General features: G+C 38.5%; 1 protein-coding gene across 1 annotated transcript in view; it reads right to left on the bottom strand.

The window, feature by feature from the left end:
- Positions 1–25,965, bottom strand: part of ZNF407 (zinc finger protein 407) — a 362,003-nt gene that overhangs the window by 211,446 nt on the left and 124,592 nt on the right. The window contains 1 exon segment of the mRNA XM_086608533.1: positions 6,179–6,253. Coding sequence (XP_086464659.1) covers positions 6,179–6,253 — 75 coding nt within the window.

A 25,965-nucleotide genomic window follows, 5' to 3' on the forward strand; every position in this document is an offset into this window, starting at 1 on the left:
TAACTGCCTGGGCAGGTCTCTTGCTTCCAATCCCGCGCAGGTTAAAAGGGATTTAGAGATATATTGCCATCCTAATCCTTACCTTCTTGGCCTTCATGGTTGACATACAGTGGAAGAAGCAAGCTGGGACACATGACTGGAACAACTTACTTTCAGCTGACTGCAACAGAGGAGGGATCAGTTTGCAGCTGACTGCTTTTCGGCTGATGGCATGCAACTCTGAACGGTGTTTTCCTTGGAGACAGACTGTTGTGAAAAAAACCCATACTGCCTTCCACGGATCCACAGACAATGTTAGCATACACTTGCTAATGAAACTAATAACCTAGGCTCTAGACAGTACTTGGTTGTTTATGAATACAATGAGATCATTATTTATATCTTGTTACGACACTTAAAATTAGCCAGAGGTGCTCACTGTGGGCAGTGTGCATCTTATTAGACGCTCCCTGTATCTTCCACCCATAGCAGCTAAGCTTTCCCAACAGGAAGATTGTTGCCAACTACGGAAACTTCCAAAACATCTCACATCATATCTGACAACTAAAATAAACTTACTTCAGATTGCCCCTCCTTCTGACCTGAACTATAAGGTTGCCAGCATTTGATAGGAAGAACAAATAATGAGTAATAGTAAAAGAAATTTCTTCTTTTACAGTCCTTCAGTTGTTATTTTTTCCTTCTTATAAGATGCTGAATTTATCACTTGTCTTTGTGAAAACAGTCTTCAAAAGTATAAATGGCTGCCTACTCTTTTCTTCATAGTGAAGCAAACATGTATGATGCGTGCACAGACAACAAGCCAAGAGGAAAGCTAGCTGTGAATTTTCAGCACATCATTTAGCATCTGAGGAAGCTCAGGTAACCCTAATGGCTTCCTCATGTTCCTTGGGTCAGCCACGGACAGAGAAGAGCACTCGGGCAGCAAGCGACTGCGGAGCCCGTACCCTACATTGACACTCTGAAACAGTACAGCACCAACCAAGAGCTGAACTCCACAGGAAAACACTGCTTTCAAAGGTCAAGTAAGCCTCCAAAAAAAAAGAAAACGTAGATCTTGGATAAAACTTTAGCTCCTAACCAACGCTAGGCTGTTGAGTCCTTTCCACTTCCCTCCTCTCATCACAAGCTTCAAACTAGTAAATACTTCAAGGAAAAGCTACGTTTCCTTCCTTAGGGCTTTTCCAAAGAGCGATTCTGTAACTCTCCAAGATCGTTTTTAAGCCAAACACAAGAAACAATCAATCAAGTTTTTAATTCCCATCCAGTTAAACTAGTAATGTTAGGTTTCAGTTGAAAAGCTTGAAGTTTTTTGCAAGAAGCAGTGAAAGGTGATGACAAAGCTTGATGGCAAGACTCAGCACATTAGCCTCTTGCGTGTCACAGGTAGCCTCTCCTCCGTGTATCCCTACGTACTGCCAACACCTCCAACTGGAAACCTTTCTGTGCGATAGTCACTCACTCAATCTTTCAGAACATGGGTAAGTTATTACAAGATGATTGCATACATATATGTATGCATGACACATCACTCTGCAGCTTTTGCCACTCATTTTCCCAAAACCTACTGTAACACGAACTAGATCTTTTTACTTTGCAAGTACAGGGTAATATTATCAAAACCAGGCACATTAAATAGTTGTTATCAGAAATTTCTCTATGCAAAGAAAGAAAAATGTTTCAAAAGAAGGATTCACAGCTCCATTAAATAGAAGAGGGTTGGACTGATAGACTTCATTCACTTCTAATTTTACATTCAAATGGAAATATCAGGGCAATGCAATTTATTTACAAAACATCAGATCCCCATTCGTTTTTCCTGGCTATTTTTGTTTCAGATCTCAATAATGCCATCCAATGACTTATTATGTGGTCTTATTTATTTTACAATATTTGTACCACACGTGTTAGTAGCTTTTAAATTCCAATATTCACAAGGTTTTATGCAAGCACATTGAACAACACACCCCTTTTTTACTTTTTAACTCCTCTTTTTACTTCAAAGCAGCTGTGTAAAATATACACAAATTTTACAAGTATAATGCCTTCCAACATTTTTTGAAAAAGTATCTCATATCTATTTACACTGCTATTACACAGTAATAGGCATTTACTTATAGCTGTTGCTCTCGAGTTGAAATCATTACACAGCTTTTCCTGTCAATTCAGATTATTTGAAAAATCACATGATCTTCATATGTTACCAGCACTTTAACACTGATCCCATTTTTAAAGCATATGAAAAAATTCCAAAACAGTCTTGCAAAACCCAAAAATATTAATGACCTTTGCAGAAAATGTTTTGTAACACAGATTCCAGTTCAGCAACTGTTTGTGCTCCAAGTAACTTTATAGATATGAATGATCCTATTTGACTCAATGAGATTACTCATATGCAAAAGTTATTTCAGAGGCAACTCATCATTTAAAATTCATAAGGAAGATGAGATGCTTAAACAACTGTCAGTTAAGGCGTTTCTCTTGTATATTTATATAAAAATAGTTGAAACAGATGTATCAGAATTCTAGCTTAAAGAGTCTTATATACTATAAAATGCATATTGTACACTAATAATGGTGTCATGGAAGCAGGGAAAAAAAAAACAGCAAACTCTAAAGAATAGTCAAATGTATTTTACATATGAAAAATTTCTAAATCCAGTCGTGTTTAATAGCAGCAAAATTCGGTCTCACTGATGAATGACTTAGTGATTTCACTTTTATTTTCTTGCTCATATTTTTGCGTGTGTGTATGCAGGTATCTTAAACTCAGTAGTGAAACGCCTCTGTTTGTTCTGTTTTGCCACAATTTACACCAAAGTAACATAACGATGTAACGGAAATTAGAACTTGGCACCATTAACACTACTGATGCATTCACCTTGTCCTCAACCACATTGTCTCCTAGACACAATAAAGGTGTAGCCAAAGATTTATCCTGCCAATAAGATATAGTTATAGGTCCCATGAAGATTACTGACACTGAAGTACCAAATATGTACTGGCCTTGGACTTAGCAGATAACATGCCAGTTTTGAGACACATTCAAGTTGACAATAAATCAGTATCACAGTTCCAATAACAAGAAAAAATACCTTAGAGGAATTTTTGTGTTAAAACATTCCACTTTTGAGTTAGCTATTAAATGGTAATGATCATAATGGACTAGGCAGTAGGGTTTTTTTTGCGGCTGAAATGTGCAGACGCTTTACTACAAAGCCTTTTTTTTAAGCTTCAGTGATTTTCACCTGCACAGTATTTTCCCCTTAAATCAATTTTGACTTCCAAACAAAAACAGGAAAAAAAAAAACAAAACAAAAGATGTTTTAGGAGCAATCTTACTAGGAATTATACTTGTTTTCCGTATCTGCACATGCAAACACTTCCACAGCCTCCGTAACACTTTCCTTCTGTGTATACAAAAAAAGCAGTAGTTATGGAAAGCTAGAGAGAGCAAGGTGCACTAGTTCAGTACTGCTTACTACACTGTACTTTTTTCTCCCCGTCTCAGAACTATCTCAATGTTTGTGACCACAAAATCTTTTTTGAGAAGTTTGTTAAAAGGGCAACAGTTTCTCAGGGTGTGTGGGTTATAAGTATTTTTTTTCAAGCACCCTTTTGAACTTATTTCAATTTTCTGTTTTTGATGATAGTCATGCTGACAACTTTTTTTGGTCCATCAAACTCTGTAGTACAATTACATGAATTTACTTTTAATAAATTACCATCTTTGCATATATCAGTCAAACCATGAAGACTAAACACTTGCAAATAAAATGCATTATTAATTTAATTGTCACAGCCTATTTAGCTAGCTTCTATTAGTATTTGCCATTATATGCAATGTATCAGAGGGAAGAATCAGATTCAAAACATAAAGAATAAAGTGATTGTATTGTCCTAGAGAAATTAAAAAATAGCAAGCTTGCAAAATTATAATCAAGGCATGAATGTTTTAGACAGGTAAGAAAACTACATAACTTAATTTATAAAAAGTTTATACCCAAAGTGATTGTTTAACATGCTAAAGAAGGATTTCTTTGATTCCTGAAGCCATTCAAAGGCATCAAACTCTCTCCTACTAGGAAAGGAAAGGTGGAAAGGAAAAAAAAACGGTGGTTTGGTATTTACTGCGTTAGATCACATGGCTTAAACATCCACCATCACCAGTGAGGGAGTGCTACTAGAAAACTGCATTGTTGCCGTAGCTCTGCCACTACTATTTGATGCTGCTCCACACCAAGCCGAAGTGCCAGCTAAAAAGGTATTATGGATAAGAAACGCTCAAAAGATGAAGAAATTTCAAAATAAGAGAGTACGAAGTCACCCAAATATCGCTTGCTTACGCTGGCCTGGGGGTAAAGCTGCAGCAGCCTGTGCTAGCCCATGGGGCAGGGAGGCTGCAGGCTGAGCCGGATTCTCTCTGCTCCTGGGGTGGCCGGGGCTGTGAACCTGCCACCGCACAGAGGGGTGGCAGGGGAGGGACCCCCTGCCCTCCTCCTCCTCACACCATGCTGGCAGGCCAGCCAGAAAGCCTTTGAGGAACATGGGAAGAAAGAGGGAAAATGGAAACAGCCAGAAGGCTTTCAGAAGAAACACGCAAACAAAAGCCAGCAACAACCGATTTAGATTATAGCATCCTGCTTGTTTAGGAATTCGTTTCAAGATGATGATCGCTAAAAATACGCCTCTCAGGCTAAGACGCTATATTTGGAAATCTATTGCGTGTATCCTTTATTGTGCACATATTCACATGGGTAACGCGAGTTATCTCTGTGTTGTATTTATGATGATTACACAGTAAGTACCCCCTTGCAAAAGAACATATTGGTATCGAACGCTTCCAGTTACAAAATAAGCCACCAGAGCAAAACATCTTTGTAATTGTTGTGCTATGACAAAAGATAACCAGCATAAACTTTAATATGATATCCGCTTTGATCAAACTCTAATTGTTGTTTCGATGCATCACACTACATTTCAGATGAAATAGAATAGCTCAAAACTCTTTAAATAACCATGTGTTAGGGAAATTCTGGTTAAGCACTTTGTAGAGGAAATCTCATTAAAAAAATAAGCACCACTTAAATAGGTGCTTAGTCAAACATAAGGTGTGTATGGGGTGTTAATTTAAAACTCTACTCTGAGGTCACCAGTGATTTGAGTGTGACAAACTTGTGAGGAGAGGGTATAACAGACTACCATTTCCAGTGTCTTTAACAAGAAATGAACGTGATCCAGAAAGAGTTTTGCAGTGTTCTCCCACAACTCATACCTATCATTTATTTTCCCCTTCTTCCATATCAAAACCAGAAAATACTCTTTATTTATAAAAGTCTACACTGGAAGAACGTGTTACAAGGCAGTAAATACTTGAAACAGCATCAAGTATCCAGCAGTGAACCCTGCAGGTAGGATACCTCCATCTACCCAGACTGAAAGAGAAAATGCGATCTTTTGGCTATCCAAAAACCATCACATTTCTAGATGCCCCCCAAATTCAATGAAAGAGCAATAGCTATGCCATACTGTGCCTAATAAATCCGAGGCAAAACCTGTTTATCTGCAAACACAGTGTCATCCAGTTTGTAAAACACAGTTACATTTTAAACCACAGAAAAAATAACCTGCTCGCAACAAAAAGTTTGAAAATAAGTAACTGTACACAGATTGAAAAAATAAATTCTTTTTTAAAATAGTCAAAACATCAGATCTCTGTTCCTGCCCAAGAACACTGAGGAAACTTTCTTTTTGATTCTTCTGTGGCTTGACCTTAGTGATCAACATAAATCTCACAAAGTCATTTTAGAAACCTATGAGCATCAAGGCCAGCAAGTAAAAAAAAAAAAAACCCACAAACTTGATTTTGTACTTGGAGGGACAGTTACAACTATGGAAATTTTGAGAAAATAACATCACCTGACAAAAAAAAAAGTCAGAAAAGGTGCAAATTGTACACCTTTTACATAGAATTGCCTTCTACAGTAATTTTTCTGTTGACATCCAGAGACAAGTAATAACCACCACACTGGCAGTGCACTTAAGCATGTTAGCTCCCTCTGCAGTTGGAGATGAGTTAAAAGTCCATGTCATTTCAATTTGGGTAAGCTAAACAGTTCAGATAAGGTCTCCACATATTGCATAAGGTAAAATGAGAAAGAATTTTCAAGTAGTTTACCTTTCTTTGGGTGTGCCAACTCCATGCTTGCCTAGTAAATGGGTATTCAAATGCTTCTTCATCACAAACGCCACCCTACCAAACAAACAAACAGAAAACCCAGGAAGATTATTTTTTATTATTAATTATTATTAATACTTTAAAAAAATCAAAAACATCACCACAGTATTTTTCTCTTTTGAGCATGCACTTGAGCATATTTTATTCCAGGCGGATTTTTAAAAACACTTGATAGACCGCAATTTAAATTTGGGAGTCCATTCTGTAATGAGAGGTTTTCTTCAGACTGTATTCACTTGGCTATTTTTCTTACGAATAAGTAATCACAATCATACATCTCTGGTCAAAGAATGGAAAACCTACTTCTACCTCTCTTTGCAAATTAGAACGTCTTATACAATATGCTGATAATATAGTCTATTTCCCTAAATAACATTTTTCTCATGTTATAAACAAATACAGTTTTGTTACATCTTTGAATTTATCTAAGCCTAATGGGCCATCCTACAATCTTTCTTCTGACAAGTAGTTCCATTGTTTTTAATGAGTAACACAATAATACAGCAAGATCAGATGCTTTAATCACTGCTTATGTCCAGATAAACGTCATTGTATTAATTATTTAAAGAGATATACATGGAAGCAAATTAATAGCCTTAGTTATTTTATAGCCGTATGAGAAAAAGGATGGAAAAGGTGAAGCACATGTTCATGAATACACTTTGAACAGGAATGTTGCTCAAACTGGCAAGACATTGTTCAAAGCATCAACAGAATCAAGAAGATTTATGCTACCTGGCATTATGTTTCTACCAAACCAAACACAGACAGTTTACTTTAATTTTGGTGACATACATAATGAAACAGATAGAAGCCTATCAAGTACCATTCGTTTGCTGATAAGACCATAACATCAATTTAATTATGTCATGTGATTGCTTCAAACAATTTAGATATCAGACTGAAGCTTCGAACTGAAATGGTTCTCTCGATAAGCAAAAATTTTACTGCTGCAACTTTCAGTGTGAAAAGGGCTTGCAAACATTTTTGTTAATTATGTATTACAGCTGTCCTTCATAAAGTTAATTACTAATAGCTGAAAGGCAATAGACTCTATTTGCATATGTACATGAAAGGCATGACATATGCAAAAATATGATTTTAATTAGCATTCCATGATATGAAGGGCTACAAATCAAACTGGCATGTTATAAGATTTTTAACATTAAACGCTGAATTCATCTGGACGTGTTTGCCGTAATGGACAATAGAAGGACTGTAAAACACTAGCACTATGGGGTACGAGAGGCACAAAAGCCAAGAGACAGTACTTTTCCCTTACAAATATGTTAATGTAGCTTCTCCACGTCTGATCTACTTTGGGCACTTTCACATCATTACAGAGAATCTCTCTTGTGCATCCCTTAAGGTGTAAGAATGTGATTCTGTCTAATTTAAATGATAGCGATTTCCTTAGTTTTTTTACAAACAGACATTAAAAAAATATCTTTAATACTTTTCCCTACACAATTTATAAGTATGGCATCATAACCACTACAACTGTGAATAATCTATCACACCGTTACCATCATTACTATGCAAGCGTCATGAGAATTACTGTACGTAGGGAAAATAATTGTAACAAAATAAAAAAAAAAAGTGTTCTAATAACAGCACAAGGAGTTCAAAACATGCTGCCCCTGCTTTTCAGCAGAAATACTAACCATTTCCACACAGCCGTAAAAGGTACCAAACATTTTAATTTAGTAATACTTGTATTTCCTGTTACAAACCTCCATTCTCCCTCTCCTCTACAACAAAAATAAAACCAAAGATATTACCGTGAAAGGGCAATGTGCAATCAAAGCTGTAATGGCATACTTTGCTATTTACATGGAGTATAAAGATCCTAACCAGCTACACAGTATTTCTGGGGAAGTGTTGGGTTTTTTTCTGCTGAGTCTGTGTACTTGAAGCTTCCAAACAAAAGCTGAACATTTCTTACACTGCGCAACTGCAGGGGGTACAGACAGACATACCTTTCTGCAAAATCAAAGACAAGGGCCTTCTTAATAACGCAAAGCAATTAATCTCACATTACCTGCCTCCTCTCTGTTGCATCTAGGTTCTGAGTAACCATTTTGCTCCTGTTACACAGCACAAATCAAATGAAGATTGACTCAGTAACTGCCTCAGCGCCTACTAACATCTTAAGCTTGAAGACTTAAAACTTGAGGAGCGCAGAACACCTCCATGCAAGCCTGGAATGCTCAGCACAGCTCAGGAACAGCTCCCCATTTTACAGAATCAGGCCTTAAAAATAAAAGCAAAGCTGGTATTTTCATAAGAAATTGAGAATGAGATTTAAAAAAAAAAAATATCAACAACAGAGACTGCCCTACTAAAACAAAAGATTTTTTTTTTTTTTCCTTAGAACTGAGGCAAAGTCTAAACGTCTTAGTTTGTACGCTGAGTTTGAGGACAAGCTAAAAAAAAATAGTGACAGGTATGGGAACTATTTGTGTATGTTTACTAAATATTGCAGGTGATTTTAAGAGAGAGGTGGTAGTGGTGTTTGCTGACTTTACAAAACAAATTCAAGTGTTTTCAGTACTTCCGGTTAAGTCTGGGTTTCTAAGCGATTACTGTTTTAGTAGCCAAAAAATATTGGTTTTATCTATGCCAACAACTTACCTCTGCTGACATAAATCAGTTATTCCTAAGATACTGCCAAAATTGAATAGACAGACATGACTTAGCCTTGGTCTTTTCAAATGAATCTTGAGAAGTCTGACTAGCACCAGTAAGGATTTGAGTGAACGCTTTCACAATAGGTTGCTCCAATACATCTTCAAATCAGTCAGCTGCATTGAGCACCAATTCAGGTTTCGCTGAATTTCTCGTATCTTATTTTTTAATTCTAGTGAAAACAGAAATGTTCAAATGCTAGAAATTAACTGGTTTCAGAAACACATCAAAAGAAAGTAGGAAACACCTGTAACCGCCGTATTCAACTGCTTCAATACCTGCAAACCAGGCCAGGCTAGAGGCCTGGAACTCGTTTTGCAAACTCTTGACGTGGACACATCCATCCATACCCAACCCACATGAAGACATGAAGGCACAGCCCAGCCACTTTCCTGAGGGTCAGCTCTTGTAAGGCAGAAATGCTTTACACGCATTGCAGAATCTACGCATCCAAGTCACGGTCACTGGGAGTTCCCTCCATTCATCAGGAAGACTGCTCCTAGAAGCTTCCTCTCACAGTTGAAAAAGGTGAGTAGGTAGGATTTCATTTACTTGCAGTAAGCTTTTTTAGTGATTTTCAACTACTCTGGCTCCAAACTGGCACCATCCTCCGCCTTATACGCTCCACATTCAAACTTCAGGATAAATTAACGACAAGTTGAAAAATGACACAGAGCTTTAGAATAGCATCCACATTCCCTATGGATTTTTTTTCATATAAACTATAAATAAAAATAACTTTCAATCATAAATATATGAGCACGTTTCCCCAAATTAGTTTGCAGAATATTCTGGTTTCAGTTTAGAAGAGCTGTGGCTTTGTAGGAACGTGTCCACTCATATTCCACGGCAGTCCTCAAACAGTGTGTGGACTCACTCTGAGAATGTCTATAACTGATTTAGGAGCCTCTACAGACTTGTCTTCAGTTATAACAGCACACTTTAATGCACAAAAGAAATAAAGGGACTTCTAATTCTGAGAATAAAGAAACATTGGACAAGCCTTACTTCCACCTTTTATTCTACAGTAATACAAGTTCTTCAGCATGTACAATGTTTATCATTGCAGTTCCCAAGGAATATGGACAATCTGTCATGTATTGTCTGTTCTCTCATTTTCTTTGCAGGGAGAGAATTGTGCTTTGTGAAGTATCTTGGTTTTAGAGGGCAAAAGATTCTAGGTTTTATTATGTTTTAAATGTATAATGTCTTTTTTCTTTTAATAAGTACATCGTTGTGTTTGTGAAAAGCCAAGTTAAAAAAAACCCAAACACACACAAACCCAAGTGAGCATTTTGCACTAGAAAGTCATGAAATCTGTTATTTCCTGAGTGTTTACCAAGTGCTCAGCCTTGGCCTAGTTCCAAGGAGCAACCTTCATCTTGCCTCTACCAGAAAGTCTCTTGAATCCACGTCAACAGACCAGTCATCTTGTAACGGCACATAACAGCTGAGGACGACCAGCACCAGAATTTATTTTTGTGGGACTCTACAAACAAGGTATGCAGCAGTTGAAGAGCAATTTTAAATCACTTCTCAGTGGATACATTGCTCTCTGCAACTGCACTTGAAGAATTTATCTTACAGACAACAATGTTCAATGATGGCAGAAGAGTCCAGGAGAATAACAATGAATATCTACCCTTTATTCATATTCTCGGTATCCTTTACATCTCCTTTAAACTGTCCAGAACCTCTTTAGAGATGAATTTAACTCTGAGAATATAGGTAAGCTACTGCACGACATGTGCAGTCCCCAAGTACACAGGATGTTTTAAAAAGCTCCTTGAAAGCCTTTTTTAAATTAAAAAACAAACAAACAAACAAAAAACCCCACCCAACCCAAAAAAACACAAAAATTCCAAAAACCACCAACACATACAAAAAAACCAACATCATACCCACAAATAAAACCAAAAAAAAAAAAGCAGAACAGAATGCTATTATTTTAAATTCTTTAGTATTTAGTACTTGGTTTTATTATAGGTTTCAGGCACTCAGAAAGGATAGAATGGTTTACCATTTTGGATAAATCACCTGGGAGACCTGACAGCTTCAAGCAATAATAAGAAAAAGGATCTAAAACTTTCACACACCATCACAGAATATGAGGAAATAATATATTATCCTGTCTGCATCAGTTTTTGTTTTCCATGATCTGGGCTTGAATTTCAACCCCTGTGTCCTCACCTTAGGCAAGAAACCAGAAAAAAAATCAAGGCAAATTGTATGGATCATGCCAAGAAGGGGGACAGTACGTTTGGGTAAGTAAATAACATCATGGACTCAATGGTTCTTATTACCTGAATGAAGTCCTCTTGTTCTTTACTGTGTCTTGAAATACACCACAAACCCTAAATGTTTGTAGTTGAGTAAGTGGTTCACATGGAGCCATGTCAGCAGGTGTGTCAATTAGTAAGAGAAAGACATAGTGCAGTTTCTCAAGGAATATCATGACCCACATGTATGTCAATGTTCAATAAAATTGGTATATGTAATTACAGATTTGTGCATGTATTTTAGATTTGTACACATAAAAGTAGAAGTTCACATATTCAGATAAGCACTTAGTCCAGCAGTACATAAACTATCTGTACAAACTTAATGTTCTTTAAGTTTTTAAAGTCTCAAAATCATATAAAAAGTTGCTACGCAAATATCATCTGTCTGTCAGGATCCTGTATTCAGCAGGTCAGCTTCAGGAACAAGAACACAGAGGAAAATGCAGAACTGCCCAGAAAGCAATGTTTTCTATGAACAAGTAATCTTTTTTTTTTCCCATGCATCAAAAGTCTAAATTCCTGGGAATTTCTTCAAGTCCATCATTCATGGATGTTTGCTGATTCTGAAGGGTCCAGACTGGGGCGCTGATAACTCTCTTGCATGACTGTGCGCAAGGGACTCAATTTAAAAGAAAGTATCTGGCAGGGAAGAGACTGGTGTGGAAGATATCCAGTAGTCTGAAAGGCTTCATGCCCTTTGTGACAAGATGTCAGGTTCAAGGAAATATCTGGCAGGGCGAAGTCTAGTGTGGAAAACATCCAAATATCTGAAAAACTTCATGCCCTCTGTGACAGGACGTCAAGTCCTAGAACCCTGCATAGAGAAAGCTGGGGGTTTCTGCTGACTCATTTAGCAGCCAAATGAGGCGGCAGGTCTTACTACTTCCAGCTAACAGTTGTGGTTATTCTTCTTAAGTTAAAAAAAAAAAACAAAACACAATTAAAAATCAATAACAACTCAGAAGGTTAACAAGTCATGTGTGATCACTGAGTCTTCAATGCTGAGAGCACTGTGACCTTACACTCCCTGCTGACCCCACGTGTTAAAGAAGGATATGGCCATTTTATGCTCCACTCTCACTAACACTCGTAATGAAACTGGAAAGTAAAACACACGTCTGGCATCTGTGGCTCCTTCCTCTTCATCTTCAAGCGCAAGGAACTTGGCCGACTGGAAAACACAAACTTTTTCTCTTGAAAAAAGAAACCCAAAGAGGCGAATGAGGACGACTTTGCCACCACTAACAAGACAAGAACCAGAGTACTACAGCAAGAATATCACGGTAATTCATGGAACCTAAAGACTAACACAAGTTTTAAATTTCTGAGAATTATTACCCTTTCTGCATTAAGTTTGAAGGTGGGATTTTTTTTTTTTGTTTTTTTACAATTTTCCATGCAACAATCAGGTATATTTCTTAATTATTTATTAGCTTTTCGACTTTTCCATGAAGATGTTTCACTGCTGAAGTTCAAAACCCAACATTTTCAAAAGTGAATTTTACATTATTATACAATCAGTGCAACAGACTACAACCTTCTCTTCTAAAAATATAGCATCTCATTTTTACTGTTACTTGGAATGAGCTACCAATGAAGCTGAGGTGCCCAACAGAAAAAAAATGAAGGGAGAAGACAACAACTTATATTAGTGGAACACCTGTACGCAGCTTGCACCCAAGGTAGACTGGAGTATCACAGCAGCTACTGCTCCTGACTGGCTTTGAACAGGATGACAGACAACAGGACTGTCAATGTGCTGTTCAATGACCTGCATCAATCTCAAGAATAATTTACTGCTATATCAGACAGATCATTATGGATGAGTTGCACACTATCAATCAATCGACTGTGTTGTTCCTGCATATTCCTGCATCTATCACCCAGAAGAGAGAGAAATCTCTCAACATATTCTTGTTGCTTTCTGCCACCAATCTGCGTTCCTCAAGATGTGGAAGAATTATTAGCCACATGGCCATAAAGCAGCAGAAATAGGCACAATCATCTCCTCTTACATATTCTGGCAGAAGAGACCTGCGTACAAAGGAAGAGAAAGCTAAATAAAACAGAAAACATCCTCTAACTGTTACACTCTAGCTGGCCTGGACAGACCTTGCCATCCAAAGTTGCCGAGTCCCCTCACCATCCCTCTTTTAAGAGATGTATGATCTAATGTAAACCACCCAGGACAGAAATCTAGTCTGTCATTGCAAGAAGAACCCTGGCAAAAGAGGAATACACTGGCAGTGTTTACATTATTTCCTCCCTCATAAGAGAGCTCACGTATTTGTCATTGTGTGACTCACCTGAAGTTACTTATTTTGTAAATGACATCAGAAAGGTTTCCTGTAAGTTAGCTATAGGTCCATTCTGAATTTTGTTGGATTGAGGGTTTTGTGTGGGGTTGTTCAGATTTTTTTTTTAAATACAAAAAGCACCCTTCAATAGCAGATGCACAAATAAGCCAAGTCCAGACAGTTATAACTGTTATTAATACAACGGTGAGAGTAAACTTAAAAGTGCAACTGGGAACTTCAGACTTGAAGATACAACAAAACGCCGCTCATGTGGCATACAGAGAATATGGTACAATTTACATGCACTGACAACAGTTTCCAGAGATCACACGCTTTGCCTCCTTAGAGGATGGAGAAAGCCATTGCACTGTTTAGTGCATAACTCTCTGCTGAAAATGTGGCTTAGTTACTTCAGAAGAATCTTACCACGTGGCTCAAAGCATATAGGCTGGATGGCACAATTAACACTAGTGCATGGACAAATACTTCAGTAGATGATGCGCTATGATGTTATACATAAGAAATACAGCCTGGACCATATAAAACACTGCCAATACACTTTCAGATGTGCATACATAAAAAGTGACAGAACAGGGCCCAAAGCGTTATCCATTTCACAATACCATAACAAAACACAACCAGAAGTTCACAGCTGCTATTTCAAGCCATAGCAGAGCACAAATGAAGGGAAATACTAATCAGCCTAAAGTAGAGGATTTCTCTGGAAACAAGAAGTGGATCTTCCCTTTACATACCTTATGACATTTTAAATGAACAATGGAAAGTTTCAAGTGGTGGCATCCCCTCACCGTCCTCACCTTTCAAATATCAGGAATTAGGAAAGCTCTAAAATTCACAGCAAAATATCATTTATGAATGGACTGAAAATTAATGACCAGTGACACAGGTTAGACAAAAAAAAAACCAAGCAAAATGCAATGAATTTAAGGAAACACATACCTTTTTAACTCTCCCCAAACATCTGTGCTTAGAAATTAAAACTGTTGTTCATGCACCATTAATAAAAAATAACATATATCTTGCTGGGTATTCTTCTGAAGCAAAATAAAATGTAATAAAATATTTTATTTGCTTTAAACCTGATTTTTCCTACTAAATGTGAGGTGGTCTACTGTCCATCTAAATAGTCACAATTCTGTCATGGAGTCAGAAAAAAACATCAGCTAGTGAAAAAAAATGAAATAAATAGGAGATTGTTTATTGTACAGTATATTGCTAAACTGATAACTGTAAGTAAACAAATGGCTCTACTTATTTTGTTTGCTTAATAAGCAGAGTAAAAATAGCTGAACAGTGGCAAAAACTTTAAAGTCAGAAGGTGTTCAGTCTCTCACGAAATCACCTTACAAATATATGAGAAAATTAGTACTGCTACAAGAGATGTTTGTTTCAATATTCAGAGGAGTTAATGAATGTTAAGTGATAATGGTAGACAGCAGCAGTATGTAATTACATTTCTAAACACACCTCACCAAATCACTTCTAAGCTAAAAGAATCACATGTTCTATTAATTTTCATTGGTTATCAAACATCTGTAACTGTCACCTCTAACAGGTGTTTGGTAACCTAACAGCTGCACAAAGTACTAAAAAAAAAAAAAAAAGAAAGCAAGCCAGAACAAATAAAAGACAGAATCACAATGTGTTTTCCATAGTGCTGCTACCAACCTCTCAGCCCACCACAATGCAGAACCTCCTTGCCCAAATTCTGAAACGCAACCTTAGGTTCAGAGTTGGGAGTGCCTTGCATCTACAGGAGATTACCGCCATCCAGAAACACAACACCACCAGAGAACATATGTATTATGGTAAACGGGGCTGCAGGAAATGCTTTCAACATAAAGGAAGGTTTACAGCTACAAGCATTGTGATCCAAAAGGGCGCCTACCAATCTCACCTCCAAGAAACTGTTATGTCCCCTCTTTTCCCATAACTCTGGTTCTCCCCTTTCCAATTCCCTCCTGTTCTTCAGGCTACAGTCTGTCTCCCTACTCATGATCCAGTCCACTTCCTAGCATGCTCAGGATGTCACATACAGAATTTGACTCAGTGGGCATCAGTTCCACATATCATCATCTCGCACGTGGAAAGAGACAGCACGATGAATAACTTCATGTTTGAAGTGGGAAGTTCTTCAAAGCAGATTCAACCTTTTGGGAAAGTCAGGTGATCCACATCTCTAAATGCCCTGAGAGAAGTTGTGAAATATCTGACTTTCTGCAGACAGTTTGTACAGAGCTTCCTAGCGATTCTAAGCAGCCATGTCTATGTATGTTGAAAGTGCAAGAAACAGCCTGTAAAACTATCTCAAAATAAGGATGTTTCAATGAGTTTCTACTTAAAATTAGAATGGATAGAGCCAAACAAATATACTCCATTTTAGTCTTCTGGTTTTTCTGAACAAAGGCACTTTTCATGTTGTAGCTTCTTCCCATCTGTTCAGAAATTCCACTGCAAACTGACTTAGCAGGTTTATACAGAGCTTCTACAGGAAGAGCTATCTTGAGAGTGAAATCCTTGTCATCAAAAGAATCTACTCTTGCCTGTCTTTAAAGGAAATCAAAACAAACCTAAAGATAGTTGACTGTGGGCTAGAAAACACATAGGGCCTGCAGTAGCAGTGCCATCATACATAACTCAGTCAATTCAGCAGCTGTAGTGCCTGTGGTCTTTTGCAAAGTTGTGAGGTACGAAGAAAGGAATGAGATGAATAAATTGGTCACTATCTGATGACTGAACTGCTCAGAAGTCGTACACAACCAGAGAACATACACAATTTTTATTGACAATTTACCCACAATTTGAAGACACTGCTGGTGATAGATGGTGGCTGGAGCTAAGACTCTGCAGTCTGCTTGATCTGTGAGAGCAGTGAGAATCTTGCCTTAGGTCTTTTCTTGACATAGAAAAGCAAGTGCTGGTTGATTTGTTTATTCCTGAGACTTAAATTCAGCTGTAAAACATATCCTTTTTGCCTTATATCCAGGCATTCACAAGACTGTTTAACTTAAGGTAGAAAGCAAAATACTTCAGAATATGTTTGCCAAAGTAGCTGCAACTGCATAAAAATCTGACAGCAGGACCTACTCTGTAACCATCAGAAGTACCATCCACATGGATGAACCTTTAACAACAATTGACTGGTTCAAGTAAGGAAAAAAGAAGGTAATCCTTTGGATCTGATTGCTTTCAATCTACAAACACGTATCTGGTGCTTGTATACACACAAACATGTTTGGAGCACAGGGAAAAAAGAGGACAACCACCTTGGTTCTGGCTTTCCTTGTCCGAGGGCTCTCAAACCAGCCATTGCTACTTCAGAGACTAAGAACCACCAGATACTGTGGCGTCAGACCAAACCTGTTGTGTATGTCTAACACCTGGATAGTACGTTCAATTAATGTTTGATTTTTTTCATTGTTAAAAGACATCTTCATCAGTAGTTGAGCATAAATAAAAGCTTGGAGTTTTCAATCTCAACTGGCATCTCAGTCTCGCCAGATACTCCCATCACAGCCATCCCCAACTCTCCCTAGAAGTTGAGAGTTTCAACAACTTCCTCCTCCTACCACTGAAGGAGGCAGCGGCTGGCTGAAGAAATAGGGACTGCTGGAGGAAACCATGATATACAGACCAGAAAAACTCTTACGCACCCTACAAGTACTGCAAACCTACAAAACTCTCTCAAATCATGGCGCTGAACGTAGAGTGCGCAGATGATATTAAGAGCAGCATGGAAGTCTATCCAAATGAGAATTTCAAGTGGTAACAGTGGCGTTACACCACTTGTCCCCTGAGCAAACGGTAACAGCTCTCACCACTTCAGCCACAGGCTTGGCAGGAGAATTACTAGTCACTAAAGCTGCCAAGTGCAAAGCGTAGGGTTTCTTCGGTTTGCCTTTGACATCCAGTAGGACCCACTTCAGATGCAGAAGTCCAAAGCCAGGACTGTGGGATTAATAGAGTACTCACCTGAGACATAATTGTTAGTGAAGCAATAAAGACAACAAAAACCACCACTAAATTTAGAAGGATCTTTTGTACAAGAAAAGCCATTCTTGCAGTACAGTATGGATGTTGCATACACTAGGTATGAAGACTGTTACCAGTGGTCAACGGTTCAATGTCCACGTGGAGGTCTGTGGTGAGTGGTGTTCCTCAGGGGTCAGTACTGGGACCAGTGCTATTTAACATCTTTGTTGGAGACATGGACAGTGGGATCGAGTTCACCCTCAGCAAGTTTGCAGATGACACCAAGTTGTGTGGTGTTGTGGACATGCTAGAGGGAAGGGATGCCATCCAGAGGGACCTTGACAGGCTGGAGAGGTGGGCCTGTGAGAACCTCATGAAGTTCAACAAGGCCAAGTGCAAGGTCCTGCACGTGGGTCGGGGCAATTCCAAGCACAAGTACAGGCTGGGCGGAGAATGGATTGAGAGCAGCCCTGAGGAAAAGGACTTGGGAGTGCTGGTGGATGAGAAGCTCAACATGAGCCGGCAATGTGCACTGGCAGCCCAGAAAGCAAACTGTATCCTGGGCTGTATCAAAAGAAGTGTGGCCAGCAGGTTGAGGGAAGTGATTCTACCCCTCTACTCAGCTCTTGTGAGACCCCACCTGGAATACTGTGTTCAGCTCTGGAGTCCCCAACATAAGAAAGACATGGAGCTACTGGAGCGAGTCCAGAGGAGGGCCACGAAGATGATCCGAAGGCTGGAGCACCTCTCCTATGAAGACAGGCTGAGAGAGTTGGGGCTGTTTAGCCTGGAGAAGAGAAGGCTCCGGGGTGATCTTATAGCAGCTTTCCAGTACCTAAAGGGGGCCTACAGGAAAGCTGGAGAGGGACTTTTTACACGAGCATGTAGTGATAGGACAAGGGGCAATGGCTTTAAACTGAAAGAGGTGAGATTTCGATTAGATACAAAGAAGAAATTTTTTACATTGAGGATGGTGAGGCACTGGAACAGATTGCCCAGAGAGTTGAGGATTTCTCTGCCCATGGGAGGGGGGGTGGAACTAGATGATCTTTAAGGTCCCTTCCAACCCTAACAATTCTATGATTCTGGGAAAACCAAAGGCATATAGATCAAAGAAATCAGTATAGTCATAAAGATGACACCTGTGACACAGCAGATGATGTCCTCTGGCAAAGAATATTCCAATCTCAGCCAGCAGTTGAGATTAACTCTGACCACTTTTGGCCACAAATCAAGTACGAGAGATGGGAACTACACAGGTGCCCAATGGAATTAAGAAAAAAAAAAACACACCTTTGATCTCAAGGGCCTAGATATACTTACATACACATATTGAGCATACATATGAACAAACAACTGAAGGAGAAATCCGTTTTGTTGCAAACAAAAGCTTATGGCATGTTTTCCAAAAAAAAGAAAGGAGAACCAATAAATTTCCTGAAAAGACGTAATAAAAGGAATTCAGCTTTTTCTGAGCTTGCCAACCAAGTTTCTGAGGTACATTACTAACAGGACAGACTACAGAACTTCAGTTTTTATATACAAAGTGACAACCTGGTCCTATGAAGAGACATAAACCAAGACTCTTTAAAAGAAAAATTATTTACAGTCTCAATGTCTTTCTGGAATGAAGCTTCAATTAAAGGGCTTTTCCTTTTCTGATCCTTGCTGTCACTGCAAGCACACCCCCAGAAAGCCTTATCTCAAGTGCCAGCATGAAATGATGAGATCCCACAGGTCCACTTGCAGTAGGAAGGGAACCTGACAGCAAAGGCGACACACGTACCAACACATACGGTGCTACTCCATTTTATTCAGTGTTGCATCACATTTTGATTTTTATTAAAGTATTCCTGTTAGAGCACTGAAAAGTAATAAATACGTTCACAACTGAGGTACGTGTACAGAAGAACACTTCTGTGTCCAAACAACGACCTGAAAACACCGTATTTCCCAGAGGTCACTCGCAGCTATGGAACAGAGCACGTAACCACTGACACACAACTCGCTGCTCGTCTTTGCGACGTGACGCAAGTAAAACGGCTCTCACTTTGGAGCCAGCGCAGCTCCCCACTGTTTGACCCATGAGACCCACAGGGCTCAATGTATTCCACACATCTGAAGGGCTGAGTTGCCCCAGGACGGTTTTCAGCGAAAAAAGGCCTCAAATTTTAGGCAGTTTAAGTTATGCTCCACAAAGATTAAACACACGCAAAATGCTTTCTCATTTGTTGTAACAGAAATAAGCAAACAAACAAATTAAAAAAAAAAAATTGAACAGCTGTTCTGTTTCTTTATGATTTCTCAGATTAGCAGGACCCCCAAAACCATTGTTCATAACATGAAATGTCTGTACCTGGACCGACATGAAGACAGAAATAGTCTGATCAGTGCGCAACTTCTATAGTACTAAATAGTAGGCAATGTTATGTGCAACACATAGCCGAACGGATGGATAGAATTGATTTTATAAAGAGTTACAAACAAAATAGTCCAAAATATTAACCAATAAACACATGCCTGGGTGGAAACGTTCTATTATAAAATTACTGTAAAGATCCTCAAACTGTTCAGGGGAGGAAAAAAGTCCAATTTTCCACATAACCTGAGAGCGCAGAGTTTTCTGATAGTAAGATCCAAGGAACCTGTAAACCCAAGGCTCTAATTTTCTTATGGCGACTGTGTAATATTTTGCAAAGTAAAATTGACTGAGATGGAAGCTATTTTGCATGGTACAGTGGCGATGGCTAACAAATGAGAGTTTTGTGGGCTGAATGTTAGTCCCCTGCCTCATCTGCCACCCCTAATGACAGCAGCCACCTGCTGTTTTATTGTCACAGCTGGAGCCGGTTCACACTCCTTGGTGCTGAGCTCTGCCCACGAGCGCCAAGCTCTCGCCTCGCCTCATTACTTTGATGAACTTTTTATGGTCAGCACCCATGAAGACCTCATCTAGGACTATACAACCTAGATCGGCTTCAGGGAGTGCTTCTAGCTAGCATGAGGTGATAATACACAGTGACACCACGGCTGCTACTGCCTGTCACTTAGTCAAGCCACTGTACTATACTTCTGGCTCTACAGGGCCCTCAACAGGTAAAATGCCATGAAATTCCCCTATATAGGAAAGTTCACTCTCTCTTTTTCACAATGCGATATAGAGATCATATCCTACTAGCAAAACTCAGCTTTTCGAAGATAGATATTAAAATAAAAAATGTTATCGTGCTGTTTACTACATATAACTACAGACAAGAAATTTCTCTATTCCCCAGACATAAACCTGCTGCCATCCTAAAAAAATATCCTGGCATTAAAGAAAGCAACCATGAAAACCATATTACAGCTTGATTAACACCACCAAACAGGAAAAAAAAAAAAAAACCATGCATTTTACAGAGAAGGATCATTCTAACTTAAAGAACAGAAAGCACAGAAACAAAAATCAAGCCATTCAAATCAAATTATTACCCTAATGAATCCACAGTGGAGAATTATATATGCTACAACTCTCTCCTCCAACCCCCCCCATACATTTATTAGATATGATAATATATCAAATCAAGATAACAACGAAGCAAAGCTCTTTACATCTTTTACTTAATCAGAACAGTCTGTTACTATTTTCTGCTAATTTAAAAGAAAATATAATCATCGGTTCTTCTCAAAATTTTTTTGTATTAACAAACACTCCAAATCTCCTGAGCCTGTATATATTTTTAAACGTCATCAGAAATTTTTTTATTGACGTATTTAGAGCAGACCGTTTTATGCTCGATCCCTGAAATTTAACCCCAGGTTTACTTTCAGCAGTAGAATAATCTTTTTGGTGTCAACATGAGCTTTACATTTGCCCATATTTACATATATCATTAAGATTAATATATGTGCTATTAATAATAATTTCATTAACATTCTGAAATCATCAAATAACATTTTGACTTTTGAATGGCTGTAGGCTATTATAAGCCTAAAAACCAGAACATTTTCAGCATTTATTGAGTAGCAATCCAGCTGATCAGTTTTGACAAATTCATGCAATGTTATAAGCCATTAAATTTCATTTAGTTTCATTTAAATATTCCACCTAAAAATAAAAAGCAACTGTCTTTTTTGTACAGACGGTACGATTTCCAGTAAGTACCAGCTCCCAGGATCCTCCAAAAAGAAACTTTTTTTTATTTTATTTTATTGAAATGTTTTCAAATGTCTCATAAATAATGAGTTTTTGAATATTGAGACCACTGATCCTGCACGAGTTTAACACCTTTGATGTGGTATGGTGCAATTCAGCTCCCCCTGAAGAGAGACACTGCTGCAGATATCCCGCGCTTCACATAAGACCCCTACGACAGGTAGAATCTTACAAATGTTGCTGAGCACAGACACTACCCTGCATTTCTGAGAACTTTGGCAAGCGCTTCCTCATCAGCACTTTTTAAGTGTGACCTAAACTGCCGGTGAAGAGACAGAAAAAAAACAGTGATTCAACAAAGGTTTCCATTCTGCTGAAAGCTGAGCACCCACCACACAGTCTCGAAAAGTATTCAAGGGAACTGGAGCACACACAGAACCTCACAGAACCAGGGCCTAAAACGCATGAACCATCTCATTAAACGACACCAATTTCTTTACCAATACAATTCCAACAAGCACTTGTCTTGCAAGACAAGCTCAACAAGAGAACTTCTTGTGAAGCACAGCGACACACTGATCACATCCTTTGGAGAGTCCAACAACAGAAGGGAAAATTGCTTTTAGAAGAAAAAGGAATTTCCTTCTTTTGGCTATCTGTCAAACACATAATTTGTAGGACTCATTTTGTACCCTTAAAAATAAAATATCAAAGATGCAGCTTGATCAGTGCAGGGTAAGACATTATGAAATGGACAAACTGCCTCAGTGGAACAATCAATGGTTTCAGTAGAACAATCTCATAATGGTGCTGATAATTAAATAACAATGGCTGAGAGACATATTCTTTTTTTTTTTTTTTTTAAACAGTAGCACACTGGCTGTAGTGTGCCTATTGCATGCTTTATGACATGACACACTAAATGCATCTAAAAAGTTTCTCTTCTATTAATCTCTAATCCATAACAAAGCTCTAAAGCCACGATTAACTAGGTATTTATTCTCCTGTTATAAAGGAATTTGTTAAAGGATGCATGGCTATCCAGACTAGCTATATTTGCTCACTGCCTTACAAGAAGCAGCCTGCATGAAAGTATAAATACTTGGAAATACTTTTCCTTTGCAACAGTGTGCTGCCTTGGCATTATGACTGTGTTTTAGAGTTGTATTCTAAAATATAACTTCAATTTACCCAGCACTTACAGTTCACTGGTCTGCAATTCTTAATATCCCTCTACTTTCCACCAATTTTAATTTTAGTTGCTATTATTTAAAGTTCGTTTTCCACGTCCTTTCAATTGTGATTTTTTCCCATGTGACAACAACCATCAGTATAATTTCTGACAGTGACTTTTACTGGAGGAAGAAAAAACAAACTTTTAAAAGCAAAGCTATCAGAAAATCATCAGACAGTAACAACTCGTGGTCAGTATCAAGACGAGCTGCATGTGTACAGACAGTCTGGAGGTGACAGGATTTGTATCCAATTACTAATCCCCTGAGCCATTCAGCCCCCTAAACGATAAATTTCTATAAGCTGATCCCTTAACCCATCACCAGCTGGTCATGCTACTGCATTCCAACACTAACAATGAAAAGGGAAACATCTTACATTTTCTACTTAAATCTTCACGATACAGAATAGTCGTGTTGGAAAGCCCCCAGACCTCTTTTCTCATCTACTACATAGAACATTTGAAAACAGATCCCATGGAAATAGGAATCGCATGTGAAATTACCTGACTTAACATAAATAATCTGTCTTCTGTACTTACTCCAAGCACACAAAGAAGCTTTCAATGTACATATGCTTCCTTGTAGTGAACAGAAACACAAGTTGATTTTAAAAAATGGCTTAATTTCTATGCCTGCTGTTAAAGAAAAAGATATTCATATGAAGGACATCGAAGATAGTGCTGAAGAATTGTTCACCCTTTAAAAAAATATTATCTCCGTAACGCTGCCAGTGCCAGTGTCAGGTTGGGCAATTAGCCAATTAAGTGTGAATAAGACCTGCCAAGCAGCTCAGCTTTTATTTTTGCCTCGGAATATTTGTGTGTCTGTGAGCTGGTGTGTGTTTTGTGTTCATGCATCAGTGGAATCTGGTTGTTCATGCCAGGTTTTCTTATCACACTTTTCTGCCTCTTTGAACTTGCACATTCCTGCAATACAAAACGGACACGTGTCTGCTGATAATGTCAACACACTTACGTTCACAAGGAGAGGTTTTGTGTAGCTAGACCTAAAGTAGCCTTTTTTGTGTTCATTACCTGACCCTGTCTGCTTACACGATACTAGAAGAAGCTGTTCATGGGAAGAACTCCAATGCCACAATCACCTCTAGGAGATGTTAAAAGACAACAGATGTGGAAGGAATTTGCATCTGATTACAATATCCCTGGTTAATGCTCTCCTACAAACCCCATTTTAACAAGTTATCTGAAGGAAATTCTCACTTCTCGTAGCAGACCATGTTCAATAGGGTGCTGAGACCATCTTGTTATCTCTTTAATTTAGATCTCATTATGCTTTAGACTCCTGTATATCCATCTAGGAAATCCCACTTGGAAATACATCTAATGCACTTTAACTAGGGCTACTGCCTAGAAAGCCTGCAGACATAACCAGATTTCTATCTCCTTATCCAGAGTAAAAAAATTCTATATTTTCTTTTTTTTTTTTTTTTTGGGGGGGGGGGGGGGGGGGAGGGGGGACAGACATCAATTGATCAATTGCAGGCCTTTATCTTAATTCAATAGCAAAAATAGAATCATTCCAAAAAAAGGATCCTTCAAAAGTCTTGATACAGTTATTCAAAATTCAAACGAATTCAAAAATATATACACAATTTACAAATCAAAACTGAACAGTGCCAAGTACAAACAGAAGTATGAAAATCCCTTTCATAATATTTCAGGATACAGATATTACCTGGCATTGAAGCTACCTTCTTGAATACCCATTAGGAAACTTAACGAATCTTAACAGTACTGACAACTCATTCAGAATTTACCATCTCTTAGGCTAAAAAGACATCCTACTTTTCAAGAAATGTGTTTAAACGCATGATGAAGATTAGTATATTTTGTAAAACTGTAAGTACGTTTAAGGCTAGAGAAAGTAATTACCTAATATTACTGCCGGTAACCAGGGGTTATGGAGGAAGGTAAGGCACAAGTTAGTAATATGGCGCTGATAACGAACTGCAAACTCATAGCTATTAAGTCTCTTTTATCACAGTATTACATCAATGAAGCACGTGAGCGAAAAACATTCTTACAAAGGGATTCACAGCCAAGGCTTCTATTTTTCCTAATAAATCCCACCAGTCCAGAGAAGAGGAACGCTGTGCTTAGCTACAGCACCAGTTAACCCCTAGATTTGTCAGACATGCTACAATTGCAGTGCCTAAGGGTGAAGCTGGTACAATCATACCCTGTTACACGCTGAAGACCCAGTCCGTGCTTCCTAAACCATCTTTGTCACGTCCCCAGCCAGTTATGCTGGAGACAAACCTGCCTGCAGGATGGCCAATGTCACCACTCAAGAATTCCACCCGAGAAGGGTTGTTTCACTAAACGCTATCAACTTCTACATGGATCTCCTCAGCAGGAGATGTTTAGAAATGAGATACATCACCACCTCATTCTTTCCCCTCTTCTGGGATGCAACCCCAAGCAGAGAAAAGACCAACACCACCTACGCATCTTGGCCCTTGCTTTTCATGCAGTCTGTGCTGAAGGGGAGTAAGGGCTGGCGTGCACTTATTCACAGGAGTGAACAAGCAAATCCTTTCAAGTATTTTTCAGGTTAAAATGGAATTCCCTTTTTCAGCATTTTTCATATATTTTGCTACGTAGGTTTGTAGCTCTTATATTTATGGTTGCCAAAGAATTCTGCTTTTTCTTATCACTTCGGTAAGCAGGAACAAAGCATTTCTTCTCACCTTTTTGTAGCTGCATCACTAAAAGTAGGATTGTAAAACATTCAGAAAGGATGTATTTCATCCAAGCAACAAGTCAAATTAAACTGAAAACATTCCCTTTTAAAAGATTTGATATCTTTAGTTTGCGATGCATCACTAAACTAATGCAAACCTACTTCCTGAAGAAGAGAGCAAACAAGTGTTGGTTTCACTACAGTGCATGTGATCTAGATACCAAGGTCTCATCAAAACATATTTATCACCATCTAGCATTTGGCTGGTATCTGATGTCCACAGGCACTTGTAGTGATAGCTGTCAAACTGCATTCTATTTCTGGCATAAACAAGCAGAACAACAAGGGCAGGAAATGGAGCACAGTATAGAGTAACAACACAGCCTGGAATTTA

The sequence above is a fragment of the Tauraco erythrolophus genome, chromosome 3, assembly GCF_009769465.1.
Source record: "Tauraco erythrolophus isolate bTauEry1 chromosome 3, bTauEry1.pri, whole genome shotgun sequence".
NCBI classification, from domain to species: domain Eukaryota; kingdom Metazoa; phylum Chordata; class Aves; order Musophagiformes; family Musophagidae; genus Tauraco; species Tauraco erythrolophus.